Source organism: Gigantopelta aegis, chromosome 3 (genome assembly GCF_016097555.1).
Source record: "Gigantopelta aegis isolate Gae_Host chromosome 3, Gae_host_genome, whole genome shotgun sequence".
NCBI classification, from domain to species: domain Eukaryota; kingdom Metazoa; phylum Mollusca; class Gastropoda; order Neomphalida; family Peltospiridae; genus Gigantopelta; species Gigantopelta aegis.
Window position 1 is genome coordinate 29,329,118 of NC_054701.1, and position 22,171 is coordinate 29,351,288.

The 22,171-nt window shown below is 34.4% G+C and overlaps 1 protein-coding gene across 1 annotated transcript in view; it reads left to right on the forward strand.

Annotated features, from left to right (window-relative positions):
- Nucleotides 1–22,171, forward strand: part of LOC121367845 (tetratricopeptide repeat protein 28-like) — a 132,324-nt gene that overhangs the window by 30,142 nt on the left and 80,011 nt on the right. The window contains exon 2 of the mRNA XM_041492264.1: nucleotides 7,365–7,631. Within this exon, the coding sequence (XP_041348198.1) occupies nucleotides 7,365–7,631 (267 nt within the window). The remainder of the gene's footprint in view (nucleotides 1–7,364; nucleotides 7,632–22,171) is intronic.

Below are 22,171 nucleotides of genomic sequence, written 5' to 3' on the forward strand. Positions count from 1 at the left end.
CAGAGCTCGTATTTCTAACTGAGTGACCTTCACCTTCTGGATTTAAAAAAAGAAAGAAATGGTGATGAAATATTTGTGTTTCGATAAAATATCAAAATACAAGTATAATCAATTGTAATTGGAGGCGTAGCAGAATTATTTTAAACAGTTTCAGTATTATTTATAAAATATACTATTAGTATATATATTATTAGTGAAAATTTAAATTAATCAGTGAGATACATTTCTGTTGAGTATTTTAAGGAGACCAAAACTTACGTTCTTACAACTGCACCCAAACAAAAACAAGTTGTAATTATAAATTTCCAAGCACACCCGAATGCAGCATAAATCATACTTTCTTCAGTTTATAATTAAGTCACACCTTTGTTATCTGCAGGTAAAAGCCATGCCCTTGCAGCACAATACACTGAGGTGTTAAACATTCTCTCTTCTACCACATCACATACAGAGAAAATGATTTATATTGATCTACGAGTCTAGACTGTAAGCTTGAGCATTGTGTACCTGTAGATATAATGTTTTCTGTTCAGTTTGTACAGGTCTTGTATAAATCAACATTGCCTGCATGTTTCTCGTATTTCCAGTACTTTTCTGGCTATAAAATGTTATCTTAAATCTCAGTGACAATAGATGGTGAGGCATGGTGGTGGTCTCACTACAATCTTCGTTCTGATTGTCCCATTCAAGTTTTATTGCATAACCGACAAGTACGATATGCTTCACTTCAGCTTAACTTGATGTACATGTGTAATGTCGGTACAAATGAAGATCATCTTCAAGTCGTGAATATACAGTTTAAATTCAAATATGAAAATATCCAGGTCATGAACATACACAAACTTGTCATTACAAACCTGTGTTAAGCAGCCATCAAAGGGAATATTGAAAAGTTTATACCTTATTACATGATTTGGGAAAATAAAAATGTGGCCACTAAACACAGATAGTGCTTAATACAGGTTGATGCATAATACAGGTGGCTGCTTAATGCAGGTGGTTGCTAGAGCAGCTTTGACCTGTATTTTAAATTGCCGTAGGTGTCTTTAAAGCTGAGAATAATCAAGTTATGAACATAATTTATTTTTGATTGATGTGGATGTTTTACAGTTGAGAATGTTCAAGTGAAAAATATGTATATGTTTGATTGTTGTTGACATATAGTATCTTTAAATCTGAAAATATTCAAGTTTGATATGTATATTTTAGATCAATTTAGACATTAATGTTCAACATGGGACACTAAAAATATGCATATGTAGATGTCTTTTAAAGTTGAGAAGTTCAAGTCATATGTACATGAATATGTATATTTTATTTTATAATATGTACATGAATATGTATATTTTATTTTATAATATGTACATGAATATGTATATTTTATTTTATAATATGTACATGAATATACATGTATATTTTATTTTTGTAGGTGTGTTTTATCATTATAAAACTAAAAACATTTAAATCATGAATATTAGATGCATGCTTAAGGCATGATGTTTACCTTTATTGTAACCCATAAGGAAGGAAGGAGATGTTTTATTTAACGACGCACTCAACACATTTCATTTACGGTTATATAACCCATAAGGTGTCAACAATACATCTTATAATAGTCAGACTGAATACTATTTCTATTTGTGTTCTTGACATTGCATATACAAGAAATTGATGATTCTGGATTTGACTTGATATATAATCAAAGATTGTGCCAAAATGATTGCATGTGCAGGTCCATAGAAACCTAATATGATTCGTAAGGCTTATTTTGACTCTTATTACACATGGAAAATGTGAGATAATGCATATGCATTTTTAAATAGATGCTTGTTGGTGCACTCTGAGGTATTTTAAAGCATGTAATTGTTTTGATGGCATTGTTTGGCAGTGTTATATATTGAGCAGGATTAATGCAGTATGCATGTATTTGTTTTGATGGCAGTGTTTGGCAGTGTTATATATTGAGCAGGATTAATGCAGTATGTATTTGTTTTGATGGCATTGTTTGGCAGTGTTATATATTGAGCAGGATTAATGCAGTATGTAATTGTTTTGATGGCATTGTTTGGCAGTGTTATATATTGAGCAGGATTAATGCAGTATGTATTTGTTTTGATGGCAGTGTTTGGCAGTGTTATATACTGAGCAGGATTAATGCAGTATGTATTTGTTTTGATGGCAGTGTTTGGCAGTGTTATATACTGAGCAGGATTAATGCAGTATGTATTTGTTTTGATGGCAGTGTTTGGCAGTGTTATATACTGAGCAGGATTAATGCAGTATGTATTTGTTTTGATGGCAGTGTTTGGCAGTGTTATATACTGAGCAGGATTAATGCAGTATGTATTTGTTTTGATGGCAGTGTTTGGCAGTGTTATATACTGAGCAGGATTAATGCAGTATGTATTTGTTTTGATGGCAGTGTTTGGCAGTGTTATATACTGAGCAGCATGAATGCAGTATGTATTTGTTTTGATGGCAGTGTTTGGCAGTGTTATATACTGAGCAGGATCAATGCAGTATGTATTTGTTTTGATGGCAGTGTTTGGCAGTGTTATATACTGAGCAGCATGAATGCAGTATGTATTTGTTTTGATGGCAGTGTTTGGCAGTGTTATATACTGAGCAGGATCAATGCAGTATATTTGTTTTGATGGCAGTGTTTGGCAGTGTTATATACTGAGCAGGATCAATGCAGTATGTATTTGTTTTGATGGCAGTGTTTGGCAGTGTTATATACTGAGCAGGATCAATGCAGTATGTATTTGTTTTGATGGCAGTGTTTGGCAGTGTTATATACTGAGCAGGATCAATGCAGTATGTATTTGTTTTGATGGCATTGTTTGGCAGTGTTGGCAGTGTTATATACTGAGCAGGATCAATGCAGTATGTATTTGTTTTGATGGCATTGTTTGGCAGTGTTATATATTGAGCAGGATCAATGCAGTATGTATTTGTTTTGATGGCAGTGTTTGGCAGTGTTATATATTGAGCAGGATCAATGCAGTATGTATTTGTTTTGATGGCAGTGTTTGGCAGTGTTATATATTGAGCAGGATCAATGCAGTATGTAATTGTTTTGATGGCATTGTTTGGCAGTGTTATATATTGAGCAGGATGAATGCAGTATGTATTTGTTTTGATGGCATTGTTTGGCAGTGTTATATATTGAACAGGATCAATGCAGTATGTATTTGTTTTGATGGCAGTGTTTGGCAGTGTTATATATTGAGCAGGATGAATGCAGTATGTATTTGTTTTGATGGCAGTGTTATATATTGAGCAGGATGAATGCAGTATGTATTTGTTTTGATGGCAGTGTTTGGCAGTGTTATATATTGAGCAGGATCAATGCAGTATGTATTTGTTTTGATGGCAGTGTTTGGCAGTGTTATATATTGAGCAGGATCAATGCAGTATGTATTTGTTTTGATGGCAGTGTTTTATATATTGAGCAGGATCAATGCAGTATGTATTTGTTTTGATGGCAGTGTTTGGCAGTGTTATATACTGAGCAGGATCAATGCAGTATGTATTTGTTTTGATGGCAGTGTTTGGCAGTGTTATATACTGAGCAGGATCAATGCAGTATGTATTTGTTTTGATGGCAGTGTTTGGCAGTGTTATATACTGAGCAGGATCAATGCAGTATGTATTTGTTTTGATGGCAGTGTTTGGCAGTGTTATATACTGAGCAGGATCAATGCAGTATGTATTTGTTTTGATGGCAGTGTTTGGCAGTGTTATATACTGAGCAGGATCAATGCAGTATGTATTTGTTTTGATGGCAGTGTTTGGCAGTGTTATATACTGAGCAGGATCAATGCAGTATGTATTTGTTTTGATGGCAGTGTTTGGCAGTGTTATATACTGAGCAGGATCAATGCAGTATGTATTTGTTTTTAACTCAAATATTGGTGAGGCTGAAGCCTGAAAGATCTTATCACTTCCTGTTATATGGCCTAAATATGAGGGCTGGGAGGAGAATATTTCTTTTGATGGCAATCAATGCTTTTACCTCTATATATATATATATATATATATCTGATCCACCAAGATTTATGTATGAAAATATTGTTTTTAAAAACATAAATTTTATCTTTAAAAATCAAAATTAAATCTTATAGCAATTCTGAGATCATAATGTAGAGTGGTTCATGCATCATCTATGGTGTACAGTGAAAAATAAAACTCTTAGGAGAGGACAATATCTGGGGGTATAATAAAGTAAAAAATGTGTGACTGTATGACAAGTGAAAATTATTTCATTTAGGACATAAATTTGATAATAATCAGTAGCTTGTTGCTATAAATACTGCAGGGCTCAAATTTAATGACAGCAATGACATCCATTTCTGTAGCCCTGATATGAATTTTGCTGCTAGATAATAATTTATTGCAGTTTGTTGAGAGGCTGGGGTTTTTTGGGGTTATTTTTTTTTTTACTTTTTAAGTTATATGTTTATTTGATACAAAAGTTGTTGATTCAAAATAGATATAGCTGAACATTTTGCTTATAGCAAAAACATTTTAAAAATTCAGTAGATAACAAATTCTTAAGTTCTGAGCCATGTACTGTATGTTACTTCCTAGTACTTTGGTATGCAGGAAAACCTGTCTAAATCGGACCCTGGACGAACTAGAATCCTGTGAAAACCAGACAAATTTCATCTTCCTGAATTTTGTGAACTCTAAATGTGACCCTCCATAAACACCGCATCCTGTCCAGTTTAGACAGGTTTCACTGTATATCAAAATAGTTTAAACTGTATGGGTTATAAACATGGTATGTGACACAGCTTATGCGTAACAATGTCCTGAGATGTTATGAGCAATCATTAATGGGTTTTTTTTTTTTACTGAGCTGAAATAAATTATATGACTGCATGACTCATAAATATTAGCCTAACATACTTTTTTCCTTTTCCTTCTATAATGTTACATAGACAATAGCAATAAAAGTCCCACTGATGGCCCTACAACTAATACAGTGGATCAGGTTACAGCAAGATACACTTTCTTTAAGGTTCACTGAAATAGTTCTGTCCTTTGGACGAACTGCAAACTGAATGACTAACAACATTGACTTCCTATCACAAACTAAGTCATGCAAACAGACTGGTAGTTGTATCCAGACTTCCAAATTACCCATAATAGTTAAAAGTGCATTACATTATAATTAATATAATCCACCTGAATGAAGACACCGTGGTGCACTGCAATTATGTATGTGAAGGTAAAAGTAAGTCATCTCCTGGCCAGCCATGCATGTGATTTGGAGCATTCCTTCCCAGTTTTACACCCTGGTATTTGGATGTTATCCTGCTGGCCGCTCGCAATGACCAGGGATTCCTCTTGGTGTGAAGAGACCTAATTGTGATTGATGGTCTACAGGATTTGATTGCAAGTCAATAACCACTGTGGGGTCATTAATGGAGTCATTGGACTCTTGCCTGTAACGGTCATTAACAGACTCTTTGTCAACTGGTGGAAAAGTTATAAAAATGTTTAATGAAAAAGTTGAAGTTTGTTTTGTTTAACAACACCACTAGAGCACATTCATAAATAGTCTTAGAGAGAAACCCGCTATATTTTACCATTAGTAGCAAGGGATCTTTTATATGTACTATACCACAGACAGAATGAACATACCATATCCTTTGATATGCCAGTTGCAGAGCACTGGCTAGAGTGAGAAATAGCCCAGTGGGCCTACCAATGGGGATTGATCCTAGACTGATAGTGCATTAGGTGAGCACTTTACCACTGGGTTGTGTCATACCCTCATGTTTAATGGTTTCTTCTTGCCAACTGGTGGCATAGTTGTGAAAATGTCCACCAGATTGTTTTTGCCAACAGGTGGCAAGTTTATGAAGATATTTAATGGGTTCTTTTGGCACACTGGTGGAAAGATTTAAAGACCTTATCTTGACATTTAGGCTCTACATGCTCTACATGGGCCGTGATGATTGCAAGATTTAATGGACAACAGCCATATCCTCTTTAGATTGTGGCCATGCAAGGGTCACAATTGAAGTGACCCTGTTTTTTGGACAATGGCTATTTGTCTTTCTGGTCATAGACATTAGATGTGACAGTTAATGGTTAAAAGCAAAGGCATGTTCTTGTGAGAAAAAGATGTTGTTGGACAGCCATTTTTTCTCCCATGGTTTCTGTGATTTGTTTGTTGATTGTCAAACAGGCTTCCTGGGAAATGTGACATAATCAATATTTCATTATAAATAATGACTTGACACTATTTCGACTACAACACTTGTAAACGTAATTGTTATAAATAGTTTAGAACACACTATGTACATTAAGAAATTACATGCACACACCTTACTTGTTTTTACATTCATCTGATATTTTTTACAACTTTGCCATCTTGATTATACATGTATTACCTATACTTAGTCCTTATTTAGTTAGTATGATTTTTGTTTGTGTCTTTTTTGTGCATATGTTTTGTATCCAATTCCATATGTGGAATGTCTATTATGCAATAAAAGTTTTATCTTTTATCTTATCTTTATCTGGGATAGATAATTCATTTACTACATTATATAACCCCCCAAAGAAGTCCAAATTGTAGAACTAAAAACTTGTGCTCCATTGCCTTGTTGAAAATATGTATTATGGTTATTGCACAGTTGGCTGTAGTTGTTTATTTAGGGGAAGCTGAGGTACGTATGGACAGATGCCAAAGTTCTTTGTGCATAAATATAACTTTATATTAAGGTTTTTATTAATGCAGGAGAAAATATAACAATCTATCAAATATCAATAGGCAAAAAAATTTACCTGTAAAGTACAAGTAGTTGAAAATTGTCATTAAAAGATTATTAATATTCAGGACCAGATGTAAGGAAATAATTTCCAAAGTACAAATGTCTTTTTTTCTTCTTTTTTTTCCTTTTTTCTTTTTAGAAAAATATGCCTCATCTAGGACCTCCCTGAATAAAGTATCAGGAATACAGGAGTTCTTTGAATTCCAATATGTACTTAAATTTTAAGCTCTAAAAATGTTACATGTTGTCTTTAATTTGTAGTAAATCATTTTCCAAAGTACAGTTATATTTTTTGTTCTTCTTGTAGAGAATTATGCCTCAGGACCACCCTGAACAAGGGATTAGGCATACAGGGGTTCTTTGAATTTAAATATTTAAATTTTAAACTCTAAAACTTTTACATGTTGTCTTTGATTTGTAGGTACAATCAAAGTACAATTTTTGTTGTTCTTCTCTTTGTAGAGAAATATGCCTCGGGACCTCCCTGAATAAGGATTAAGGGATAATATCTTTGAATTCCAGTATATTCTTAAATTTTACATCTAAAAGTGTTGTATTGTCTTTGATTTGTAGGTAATCACCCAATCAGAAGCCAGTGTTAGTCGCGCCAGTCCAAGTAACCAGGCAGTGTTTCTGCAGAAGGTGCGAGAGAGCAATGAGGCTGTTAATAACGGTGACTTCCGGCGTGCGGTGCAGCTGTACTCGGAGGCCATAGAGCTCGACCCCTCCAACCACATCCTGTACACTAACCGGTCAGCAGCCTATCTCAAACTCGGACAGTGTCAAAAAAGCGTTGATGATGCCAGAAGAGCCAAGGAACTCAATCCAAAATGGGTGAAGGTAGGTCATGTTGTTGATTAACTTTCTGTAAATTAAAAAAAGAAAGGAAAAAAAGTTTTATTTAATGGCACACTCAACACGGTTATATGAGGTTTGACATATATATTTAAAGACAATATACTGTAGCTAATTTAATTAGAAAGGAATTCTGATGCCACTACTCCATAGCTACTCTTTTTGATTAATAGCTCTTTTTGATTAGCCACAAAATCTCTTTAATATGCACGTTCCCACTTACAAGATGGCTTTTGTGACACTAATTGTGGAGCACTGGATGGAACGAAAAATAACCCAGCGGGCCCACCAATAGGAATTGATCCTAGACTGACTGCACATCAGGCAAGTACTTTATCAATGGTGTGCCCATTGGGCTATTTCTGTTCCTAGCTGGTGTAACAAAGACAATGGTTTGTAATATCCTGTCTGTAAGATAGAGCATATCAAGAGTAGCCCATGAAGTGGTAGCAGTGAGTTTCCTTTCTCATTATCTGGGTGGTCCTTAATCATATATCCGATGCTGTAAATGAAAAAAATGTTTGAGTGCATCGTTGAATAAAACATTTATTACCTTCCAAAAATACCATGTGATGATACCATGACTGTGAACCTGCACAATGAGTACCAATATAAACATGAACAGCAAAGTTATCTTCAGCCAGACTTATTGAAGGATTTCAGATTAAACTACGGCTCTTTTTCATATGATGCTCTTCAAAGGTTTTCACTCAAACAGATTGCTCTTTCAGTTTGTAATTTTTACCAAGTCTGACTTGCTCTCTGCCTCTGTGATTCATTCATTTACCTTTGATGCTGAGGTTTTATTCATTTCTGGGGTTAACACTCTTTCATTCATTCAATGTCACTGTGAATGGCAACAGCTACTGAAGATGAAATGGTTTTACATGTAAATGTGCTACACTCTGTCAGATTGCCGTGCATGACATATGCATCATGCAAATACTGATTTACATATTTGTCAGGACACGTTTTTCTTCAGATAAAAGTAAGGGCTGTTAAAAAAACTCAGCCTTTTTATGTTTTCACCTATTAAATTGTCATCTGCTATAATTGTTCATTCATCCACCTACTTTTTTCATGTTTTTAAGCAAATATTAGTAAATACAATTTTAGATGAAGTGGGCTGTACCATCTACTTTTACTGAATATTTGTTTTGTACTTCATTTTAAAATTAATAGGCTGCATGAAATAATAGCATTTGTTTGGCAATCCCACTAATTATAAAATAAATACATGTACCGGGTATATCATTTTGCATATTTAAATACTAGTATTACACAAACTGTATTTGAGTTAAACAAATATATACATTTTGTACTCCCCACCCGAGGGGGGGGGGGGGGGGAGAGGATTGATTGACATGATATGTTTTTAATTGTAATTGCAATGAAATAAATGTTCATTCTTGTTCAATTTATGATACTGACATTTTAGCACAAGCATGTGGGTATAATATACATTTATTTGTGATTTTTTAAAAAGAAAAACTCTCTTTAATGTTGCTACGGGTTTGTTTCATGTGGAAATTATACTACCATTCAAATTTAATTCTCTGGTCCCCTATCTTATAACACAGTATAAGACCACTACATTATAGAAAGTGTGTCACTATATGTATGTTTTTCCTCAAGCGTTATGAGTGTATGTTACACACTATCCCTTCCTGATTGTAATGCATGCATTTATTAAGGTGACTTACATGTTTAACAGTGCATCGTTTTCTGTGTAATAAAAGATAATGAAATATGGTGACATGTTCAGGAGAATAACAGATTTGGAAGTGACAAGAACATGTATCAGTGACTTTGAAAAATCATGGGGGATGGATATAGCTTGACGTGAAAGTCATAGGGAATGGACATAGCCTGATGTGCTGTTGGTTTAGGAACAATCCCTGTCGGTGGACCCATTGGGCTATTTCTCTTTCCAGCCAATACACCACAACTGGTATATCAAAGGGTGTGGTATGTGTTATCCTGTCTAGCGGATGGTGCATATATATATATATATATATATATATATATATATATATATATATATATATATATATATATAAGATCCATTGCTACTAATGGAAAATATAGTGGGTTTCTTCTCTAAAAGGGGCGGGACGTAGTCCAGTGATAAAGTGCATGCTTGATGTGCGGTCAGTTTGGGATCGATCCCCATTGGTGGGCCCATTGGACTATTTTTTATTACAGCCAGTGCACCATGGTATATGAAAGGCTGTGGTATATGTTATCCTGTCTGTGGGATGATACATATATAGGTTGGACTATACCAATTCAAATCCCATAGGCGACCATGTTAACGTTTGTGTTTAAAAACACTATATGCAATATATCAACCAAACTATGTCCCATAAATATCAGTGCTACAAACCTTACCTCAAAGTATTAACTGAAGAAAATGGTACCTTTCATGGCTCATCTTCGGTATAACCAGATGTTTTTACAACACCCCTAGTTTCGCACAAAACTTTAGTACTTTTTTTTTTTTTTTTACATGTACCCCATACATGTTCCAAGCACAAAGCTACTTGACACAGTGGTACTAGATCAATTAAAATTGTATACATTTTTAGCCCAAATGAAACTAATGTTTTTTACAACCAACACACTCACATTTATAACCAGTCACAGGACTTGTGGTGTTAACTTCTCTATCAAAGGTTCGGTGTACCTCAAACTTTGACCCAGCTGGAAATTAATTGGTTTAGTGCTACCTATAAGATCCCTTGCTACTAATGGAAACATATAGCGGGTTTGACTAAATGTCATAATTACCAAAAAGTTTGACATCCAATAACCAATGATTAATAAAACAATGTGCTCTAGTTGTGTTGTTAAACAAAAAAAACTTTTAACTTCAAAAAGTCATCACTCCATATTTATTATAATTTCCACCAAAGGGTTATATTTTGACTTGTTCTACTTGAAATGTAAAGGTTGTGATGGGGAGGTGGTGGAGACTGTTTGCATTGGGTGTTTATCTAACCTTTAAAAACTAGTTTTGTGCAACCTAATGGACTCCTAATTTTAGCCTTTATTTCTTCTCTTTTTTTTTATATACATGTATATATTTTTTTAATATATAAATTTATAGAAAGATAAAATGTTGCTTCAGATTACCAACCAAACGTTTTTGGAAAATTGTCTACCATTTTATCCAAAAAAATATTTTACAATATGGCCAAACTAAATGTAAATTCACAAAACATAAAAAGTTGGTTAAATTGTTCCGGATAGTTGTTTTAATTTTTTCCCACAGAACCACACACTGTAAGGCCACAATAAAAACTTATACTGTTTGTTATAACACAACCTTTATAGAAATTGTCCCAACCCATTCTGTTTGCTCCATACTATGTTTTTCTTTTTTTTCATTATTGTTTTGTAATACAATAAAAACTTTAAAATTTTAAAGTGTAAATGCCTGCTGACAGGCCAACTGCTAAAATTGCAGGTAAGGATATATAGTTAACCAAATTATTTTGTGAGTATATGCATGTCTCAATTTCTTTCTAAGACCCAACTTGGTGTCTGGTAATCAACTTTCTACTAGGTAAGTAGGACAAGTACAGAGCAAATATTGGCACAGATCTTAAAAACTTTTTCACTTGAGCATAAATGGTCTGAGTTGCTTTACCACAGTGCATTGTGCAACTCCTCTAGTGACAATCAGATTGACAATGTCAACAGAAGAAACTGCAAAAAAACATGACTTCTATTTACAAGTCATCAAGTGGATTGCAGGGCTGAAATATCGGAGAAAAAAAATCTCCGGAAGGTCACCTGAATTGCAAAACACAGGACAGCTTTTGTTCATGTTTGGAAACACCAAATAGCTGTGTTGTCTCCACAGAAGACTGATGGTGTACATACATGATGTGTAAATACCACACTTTGTATGGAACATACTGTGTAGGTTTGAAATCCCATGACTCTAGATTACATACACACTATGGGGACAAGTGTTTGTGAGTTCTCATCTGATGTCCAACCACAATTACAGTGTGGTCAGTAGATGTTAGTTTTGTTCTATGCAAATTACGTGTGTATCACTATACAATCAGTGTCCATTTGTTGATTTGTAGGTTTTATAACATCCAACAGAAAAGTATTGAAGGTTGTGTGATAACAGTGGGTGGCTGCCATCCTACCATACCAACCCTTTTCCATCCTACCCAGTACCTAGATTTGGTGATAATTAAATTGTGGAAAAAATTAATCTTAATTTTTTAATAGTTCATTATCTTAGTAATGATGTTTATTGGTGGATATGTTGGTTTTCTTTTCTAATAGCTGAACTAAGGTACATTGTAATTGGATATTGAATTTGACATGGCTGATACTTGATGTCGGTGTCCTCAGTTTTTTTCTAGAGAGAGATCAACAGAAATGAATAATACTTACATAAGCCATTGAAAGCTGGAAATTCCTTAATAAATTACCTATTTTGTATTGCTTTGTATTTCATCAAAGTTAACTGAGACCATGGAGCTTACAGTTGAAATATCTTTTTGTGTATGGGTGAGAATCAGATTACAGATGGAATATTTTATTCTTTTTTCTTGAGTGTGAGTCAGGTATAGCTTGAGCAAGGATCACAAGATCATGGCTAAACCAAAAATATTATTAACAGTTTGGTGAATTTTAAAAATATGTGACAAAATCATTGACTTAGCCATGAAGGGCCATGCCCCTTCCACCCCTTTTGCTATTTTGTTATTCTATCTAGATTTTTTGTTTGTTTACTATTTATTATTAAATCAAACATAAATTCAAACAAAACAAATCAAATATATCAGTCAAATTACATCATTTTGAAAGAGAAATCTGGGGTGGGTGGCTGTTAACAAACGTTACATAATTTAGAAGGGTGGTTGGCCTTAGCATTACAAAATGCCAAATTTTACAATTACATAATTGTTAAATGGCCCCTTTCTTGTATATTTATTTTTGTTACCTTGCTTTTTTTTTCACGCTTAACGATTGACCTAAGCAACTGAACACGTAGGTAAGGCCATAAAAGCACACATCCATGCAGAAACATTACAGCGGACAAATAGACGGTGGTCTGATAAATTAGTGCATGAAACCTTTGTGACAGTTCACATTTCAACTTATGTATCTTTTTACATTTTTTGAGTATGTGTGAGGAGTCGAGTTCTCAGATCCATCAGGAATACACATGTTTGTAATTGCTTTCTAGGCCATTAAGTTTTCAAACCTTGCCAGTTGGCCTTTGAACGGGAGTTGGACAAAAGCTTATATTTTACAGCCAACTGGTTGTATGCCTACAGCGTACCCAGTGCATTAATATTTTTCTTTTTTATTGCTACTAAAAAAAAGAAGATATGTGCAAAATGTATAAAGGATCTCTAAAGGAACTTGTGGGACAGAGGTTGTTTGGATAATTTGTATATGCTTGTGTATGATGCATTTGTCATAATGGCTTTGATGTAATTTTAAGAATCAAGCTTTTTCACATAGAAAAAAGTTGGGGATGAAATATTGTGTCTTAAAATTACTGGTTGAAGTTAAGGCCCAGGATATATAGAAAACAAAAACAGGGTGTGCCAGTTGTATGGTAATAATATACAGTAATATAAATGACGTATGACAATGTTGGTAGATAAAGGAAATAATATAAATCTAAATAAGTATAATGTGCTAAATTACACCTAATTAAAATACAGTAACATTATTAACATTCACAGATCATATTAAAATAGGTACGGAGGCAAAAGTAGATAGCAATATATAGAAATATTCAACTGTGATAGTTATTTAACAATTTTAGTTTCAGATATACATGTCAATAAAGTCGGATAATTTTATCCAAAAGTAATTTTACTCAATCTCCATTGTTTATTGTCAAAATATACTTTTTGGGGACACAAGAAATATTTCTGCATGCAGTCCTGGACACATAATCTGGCTACCTAAGATGGATCTTAATGGATTAATGTCAGGAAAAATCATTGCTGCCTCTTAGCTACTTCTGACATTGATAAGTAAGGGATCTTTTATTTTTCTGACAACCAAAACTGTTTATGTTTAAAAAATTAGTTTTAGACTCCACAGGGAGATAATAAATTAATTTATGATGACCTTTACAAAAATGAGAAGAGTTTTGCTTTTTTTTAAATATAGTTTTTTGGTGTAGATATACATGCAATAGGAGTGTTGATGCAAAACTTAAGCTACATAATTTGAAAACATATATAATAAATTTGCTTTGTTTTCAGACTTTTGAGGAATTTTTTTAATGTTAAAATCTGTTTTTCTGAAAAGCAATCATTTTGAAGAGCTTGTTATGATTGTTAGTCCTCAATATGCACTTTACCACAGTCAGGATAGCACATTTTGGCCTTTTCGGTCATAGAACATTGGTAAACTGTACTTTTGTCAAGAATTGCAGATATTTCTCATTCTGAATGGTGGCTAAGCTTGGTTGATTAAGAGCCCTTTTAAAAGATGATATCGCATACGAAATACAAGCCACAAGCTTGTCTAGATGTTGAGTGTTTGGTGTTGATGGTCATTGCTCTGATTGGCTGTCGTATTTCGCATGTCTTTGAGAGATTGCATTCAGGCAGAAAGATTCCCATCTGCATTACGGTTGTGTTTCACAAATAATCCACATACACTTGTTCCCATACAAGTATTAAGTTGTGTGATAAATACAGTCGATCCTTACTGAATTATTTACTATTAGTCATTATTTATTAGCAGCCATAAAGTTTACAATACAACATGTGGTTCTAACAGTAACATAATTTTGTGTGTGTTTTTTTACTGTTTAAGACCACAGTTAATGATGTTTGTATGTATACAGCAGGTGCAGTTTGTGTATAGGATTAAACTCATAAATGTTTTATTTGCATATAAATCTTAAAATTGTTGCAGTGACTTTGTTACATGTAAGTCATACAGTTTGTTCTAAAGGTCGACAAGATCTGTGAAAATAGGTATGTCTGACTTCAGACTACATTATATGGCTTGCTAGCGAATGTTGCAGAAGTCAAAGTTGAATTTTGAAACTCATATTGTTTTCTATATTTCTGCTAATAAAGTGTTTAAAACAAAACACACATAATGAAGTGTGAAGAATACCAGCTACTGTGTACATGTAGTAATTATTCAATGCACCAAAGATAATAAATGTTTGACAAATGTATTGGCTGGATTTTAAGATTGATTTACAGAATCATACGTCATTATGTCTTGGTTTCAAATTTATAGATTTTTTTAATTTGTAAATCTCTGGTATTAACTGCTTTTCAGTTGATGATTTCACCGGATGACTTGACAAAATGCTGATAGTTTAAATTTTATAAAGGCATGAAATAATTCTGTGTGAAAAATAAAGGCACAACAGGATTTTTTTTTTCCAGTCCTAGGGTATTATTTTGTGTGGAATTCCTCTATGTGTGTGTGTGTGCGTGTGTGTGTGTGTGTGTGCGTGTGCATGTGCATGCATGTGTGCGTGCGTGTGTGTGTGTGTGTGTGTGTGTGTATATATATATATATATATATATATATATATATATATATATATACATACATACATACATACATACATACATACATGCACATGTTTCATGCACATAAGCGGGATTGACTGCGTAGATTGTAGGCCCCATGCATATGGTTGAGTTAAAGAAGCTTCGATAGCTCAGAGCGTATCGTGGTTAGTCTTGCAATTTGCGGGCGAATCAGTGCCACAGGTTCGAGTTCCAGCAACGGCATGGGACAATTTGTGAGGCCAGAAAGGATTTAATTATCCCCTGCGCCAGTGCGTTAATATCTATGTATGTAATAGTCAACCTCGACATACATACAATATATAGATATTCTTACATCAATACATACACGCACACACACACACATATATATATATTACTGAAGTTAAAGTAGCTAGATTTATTACATTTACTATATGTTATAACCTGAAGCATCTATGCTTTATTATCATTGTGGTTTGTTTCTTTCTTTTGCTTTTTCTCCAAATATTAATGTTTCACTATACATACATGTACACATATAGCTGTATATATATCTTTTAACAGTAAAGTGACAAAATTATATGTTCCTTTTGTAAAGAACACATGTCAAGTGGAATTACTTTGCCACAAAAGGCAGCGGATAACAAGAAATGTACTCGTACAAACGTCATTGATGGAAAGCAAACTGACTGTGTAAATCACACAAGTGTTTCCCTCTAGGTTTTCCTTGCTCTGCTTGAAGTAAACTGTTTATTATGATGGAGGCGGGGACGTTTTCTAACTCAGCTATTTGCACTTGTTGGCAAACTTGACGGCCAACTTAACAAAGCAAACGTGCCCGCTATACAAAAACAAATGAAAAACGATGGCACTCTTCAGTAGAATCTGTGTGATGGTCAACACTGACCACCTTGACCATATTGCCTATCAACAGGGCAGGTCAGAAATGTCAGTGTACAGTGCATGGCTGAGTCCACAGTTTCAGCACTTAAGATGGTCTTGTCACTTCTAGTAAGAAGAGTTGTTTGATGTCTTCACAGTACAGTGTTAATCAATAACTATTTAGGTGAATTATATTTCTTAATTACAACATAAGCTCTTATTAGCCCCATACCGGTACAACCAGAGGAAACTACAGTTTTTGTCGACGTCTTTCTGTCTGTCTGCCTGTCCATCCTTCTGTCTGTCTGCCTGTCCATCCTTCTGTCTGTCTGCCTGTCCATCCTTCTGTCTGTCTCTGCCTGTCCATCCGTCTGCCTGTCCATCCTTCTGTCTGTCCTTCTGTCCATCCTTCTGTCTGTCTCTGACTGTCCATCCTTGTGTCTGTCCATCCTTGTGTCTGTCTGTCTGTCCATCCATATGTCTGTCTCTGCCTGTCCAACATTCCGTCTGTTCATCTGTCTGCCAACCCATCTATCTTACATATAGTTTCCTGGATGTTTAGCTGAAATTTTTTGGTATACTTTTATCATATACTATTATAGATCAAGTTTGACTTTCATGAAGATTTGCCCATTTTTCACAGTTATGTAATGTACATTGTAATTTAAAAGTATTTTTACAAAGAAAATCTATTATATTACCATTCAAAGTACTGAGACAGTTCTGTAAGATTTCAGTTTTTCAATTTTGATTCTATAGGTCTTGAATGTCTGTTACATTGTATAAGTATTTCAAAGGTTTTCTTTCAGTGAACTAACAGGTTGTGCAAGCAACATAACATTAAACTAATAATTAATAATGTAGCTGTATGTCTTTGTTGGGAAGCTTGTATTTCAGATTAAAGGATAATTTGGTCTTCATCAGGTTCTATAATCAACGTAACATGAACTATGATGTCTGTGGTGGGAAACTTCTATTTCAGATTAAAGGATAATTTGGTCTGTAATGAGCTCCATACAACCAACATGTGTAACATATTTACGCTTATGTGTTTACACATATTTATGTATATGCCTTTGGTGTGAAGCTCAAACAAGATTAAAGGGTCATTTGGTCAGGAGAGTGGATAGTTTTAGTCAAAGAAACAGTCACGATTAGGCAGACAGGGAAAACTGACATGTTATTCAACATCACCTGTATTTGAATGCAGTGATTAGTTTGATTTTGAATACACCTGTGTTTGAATACAGGCCTGAGATCTGCAGGTCCTGTTGTAAACTAAAAGTAAAATTCTGTGGCTGTAAGCTGCTTACGCAACAAAGAGCACAAAAAATAGGACAAGATTGGGTGCAACTGAAGCTAAAGAAATGTGTGCTTGACTGCACCAGAAAATGTTACGTGAATAGACACTTTTCATACGAGACAGAAATCTTTCAGACAGTGTTAAGTTTCATGTCAGGCTGGTAAAGTAAAAAAAATTGAAAAGATTTTAAATAGCAAGAGAGTTGTGTTACAAGTAGAGATTATTATTTTGTCACAAACACTTAATCTGTTTTACATATAGTGGATATATTCTTGCCTGTGTGTGAGACATCTTCAAACTTAATATATATGTCCTATACCACATGTTATTATATGGATGTAATTAATGTTTGTATGGAGAATGCATGACAATCTTTCTGAATTCTGGCTTTAAAAAAAAAAAAATGATTATTCCATTTTGAAATTGAAAGTATGCTTTCTCTTTAGAAATATAAATATACATGAATACTTATTCAAATAAGAATATTTGCTTGATCTTTTCAGTAAATGTATTTACTCAAGTTGATAACATACATTACAAGTCTGCTTCATATTTTTTTAGGACAGTTCATTATGTTGATAGTAATGATCACTAATAATATACCACTTTTTGCTGTGAAATTATTGATAAAATGAATGAAACTAACCTATTTAATATGCTTCATTCTCAGTAATAATTTGTGGAAGGTTTTTCCAGACATGACTGAGGGTGGATGACAGTTAATTCCAACATGCATCACCCATAAATAAATTTTAAATGATTCGTTTTTTTTTTTTTAATGTTAAAGGATGGACCAGTATAATTTTATTTATTGAATGTTTTCAAAATGGCATTATCATTATTATCACCATCTCCTGTTTTCCAAAACACAATTAAACAATACTTTATTGTTTTTTTCATCTCAAAATCATTTCAGTACTTGTATATTCTTTTACCTTTTTTTCAATTTGCTATAATTCTGACAGTATGCCAAATCTCCTTCATTTGGTAAAGCGCACGCTCAATGCATGGTCGGTCTGTGATTGATACCCATCGGTGGGCCAATTGGGCTATTTCTCATTCCAGCTAGTGCACCATGACTGGTATTTCAAAGGCCATGATATGTACTACGCTGTCTGTTGGATGGTGCCTATAAAAGATCCCTTGCTGCTAACTGAAAAGAGTAGCCCATGAAGTGGTGACAGCCGGTTTCCACTCTTAATATCTGTGTGGTCCTTAACCATATGACACCATATAACCGTAAATAAAATATGTTGACTGCGTAGTTAAGTAAAACATTTCCTTCCTTCATTTGGACAGGTATGTATGTATTCACCTCAACATGTGTCCTTTTACATGTGTTCCTTGAGAAAAGGTCAATGTTCTTTCTACTGGGACAGTTCAAGAAATTATTCATGGGGTAAAGTGAAAAGCTGTCGGATACAATGATACCCACCTTACACAAAAAAAACAATGAAATCTCTAAGCTTATTTATATACAAAAATATGTGTAACACAAAAATTAATTAAAATTTTATCTATAGAGTAACCTAATTGACTGTTTTCAATCTATATTATATTTACTTGTAACTAAGTATTTGACTAAAGATTATCGATATCTGACGAAGTGTTGTCACAGGATTTAAATATAACTATTAAGTGTCCCAAAGAATATTGTGTAAATGTCAGAATATTTGCCGATACAGGGGGTGGCATGATACAGAAAGGATTCAGCGGCTGTCTCCATTGGGCGAGGGTCGTGGAATATCAACAGAAGAGTTCAGTATATTCTATCAGAGTGAATAGCGCAGGTCTGGAGTGTTTACCCATGGAATTATTCCATTATGAGCATAATTTTTAGTATAACAGTACATACTTAGTGAGCTGGCTTCAAACACTTTGTTTTGTTGCAGCTTTTATTGTGCGAATGTTTGTCAAACAAGTTACATTGTTTGGTCCTATGGCTGGACTTTCTTGTGTGTGCGAAATGTTTTTATCAAACAAAGTGTGTTATACACAGTACACATTACTAAAGGGCTGTCAAACAATTGTATGTTCATTAATAACACCCAGCGCATTGTCAATTGTTAGTTAAGTGTACGGACATGTTTGCAGGATTTTTTAGGGGTACATTGTGGGATTGCTTTTTTTTCTGTGAATCTTGAATACAAGAATAATATTTAAAAAAATTAATGCTGACCTAATATGGTATCGGTCTTGGCGTCAGATACACCTTCAGCATTAGAGAGGAAAAACCCATTACAGCTACATAATACAGTTACAGTTTAAAGTTTGTTTTGTTTAATGACACCACTAGAGCACATTGATGAAATAATCATCGGCTACTGGATGTCAAACATACAGTAATTGTGACATAATCTTCAGAGGAAACCAGCAACATGTTTTCGTTAACAGCAAGAGGTTTTCATATGCACTTTTCCACACATACAAGTCAGCACATATCACATCCTTTGATATACCAGTCATATATGGGCACTGGTTGAGATGGAGAGAAAACAATTGGAGTCCACTGAGGGGATTTGATCCGTCAATCAAGGCACTTGATGCAAGCACTCTACGAACTATAGTCTGTCCCATCATAATATAAAAATGTTTTATGCTATTAATTTCAGTTTTGTTTGATGTAACAAGAAAAGTGTACATGTTTTGGAAAGAACAAAAAAAAAATATTTTTGTGTGCAATTTATAAATATATTGGCTCAGAAATAAATAACTTGTAGTAAATTTCATAGTATGAAAAAAAGGTGTTTCCTGTGGGACGGACTATAGGTTAGATCCAGCCCCCCCCCCCCCCCCCCCCCCAATGTATACCTCACTTCACAACAGCAACTGGAGATCTTTCCAAAGTTTGATATTCCATGTGATGAATCCCTGATTGTAATGACTAAAAGCCTAAAGAGTCCATCAATCCTGTAACACTGTAATCACTGAGCTAAATATCACCCAACATGGAAGATGACATTTAATTGTTCGGGCGGACAATACTAACGGACAGTGCTCATAGCTTTGAAGTTTACTGAAAGCTCAGGCGATGTTCTGAGTTGTACAAAATAGCAATGGTGACTATCCAAGCATCCAGCATTACCAATTTGTCAGCCATAAAAGTTTTATTGGCCATAAAAAGAAAAATGCTACTGATATACATACTAAGAAACATTATTTCTCAAAGGTTTGTAACTGTGACAGGTTGAAAAATATCTTCTGTTTTTCCATTGGCTTGAGCATTGATACTGCACAGTTAATCCTCACATAAACTTTTGTAGTACTTAGATCCTTCACAGTTCTCGCATAAACTTTTATATAGCATGTAGTTTTATGATATACATGTACCGTCAACTCTGATGAAAGGGATGCTGTGTTTTATAATTAAGGTATGTGCATGTTCATTAAGCAGGGTCAGAATTGGGATTATATCAAGTCTTTGTTCAAGCAAGGCTGTCATGGGCATATATTCTAGTCAAATTCAGAAAATGGTACCCGGTATGTGCTATAATAATAGCTGGGGGTTTGAAAAATGCAAAGTTAACCAATACAATTTGGTCTATGGTATATGCTGCCCATTGGGCTATTTCTCATTCCAGCCAGTGCACCACGACTGGTATACCTAAGGCTGTGGTATGTGCTATCCTGTCTGTGTATATAAAAGATCCCTTGCTGCTAATCGAAAAAGAGTAGCCCATAAAGTTGTGAAAGCAGGTTTCCTCTTTCAATATATGTGTGCTCCTTAACCATATGTCTGACACCATATGACCATAAATAAAATGTGTTGAGTGTGTCATTAAATAAAACATTTCCTTCCTTCCTTCTATATTGTTGGTGCCATTATTGACAAAACACACTAACAAAAATTCACCAGCTGCCCTTGCTTTCAAAATCATGTTTTCAATCCCTGTCTTCATTATCTTGTATGACCTTAAAGTTAAAGGCTTGAGATTTGTACCAGACATCGAGATTAAAACCCTCCAAACAGTTATAGCCAAACACAGGAGCATAATAGTCTCTCGAAAAGTGAACAAATATCTGACTTCTGTGCTGGCGTCACATACTGTTGTCATAAAGACGAGGCGGTCATTTCTTTGTCAAAGCTCCATTTTACTATCAATAGATTGTCTCCATTCACCAGTCCCGAGTGTGTGACCCACACTGACAATTCTTCACAGGGGGGAATAGTTTTGCTGAGCAGCTTATAGATGTCGAAGTTTTATCGATGAGTGTTGTTAGAGATTGTATGCAGTGAACGACGATAAACATACTGTGATAATGTGCATTTAGTTGTATGATAGTAGGGTTGCTCAAATACATTTATCGGATTTTACTTTTAAGTGTTGGCTCAGTGTTTTTTTGTTGTAATCTGTTATTGTGCAATGACTGAGATGTGATTCGGTGTGAGAATATCTTGTCTGATAATGGTTTCACCACCCACAGGGATGTTGTGAATGTTTTTATCTCTTTCAGCTTTTTAGTCCCTAACTGGTCCAACTGGAAGGGAGTATAGGTTTTATCTCTGTCCATCTGTCTGTCTGCCTGTTCGTCTGTCCCACATATAGTTTTCCAGGCTTTTTTTCTTCACAATGCATCATTTTTTTGTATAGCCTTATCATGTACAGTTACAAATCATGTTTCATTGCAATTTACCCATTTTTGACAGAGTTATGGCCCTTAAACTTAAGAGATATGAAAATTTGTTGGGACCGGTAGGGGACATGTATTGCTATACAATACTCTCAAAATGCTTGTTTTGCATAAAATAAAACAAAGGATATTGAATTTGATCTGAAATACTGAAAAATAATGGTTATTTAAATGGTACAGAATTTTTTTTC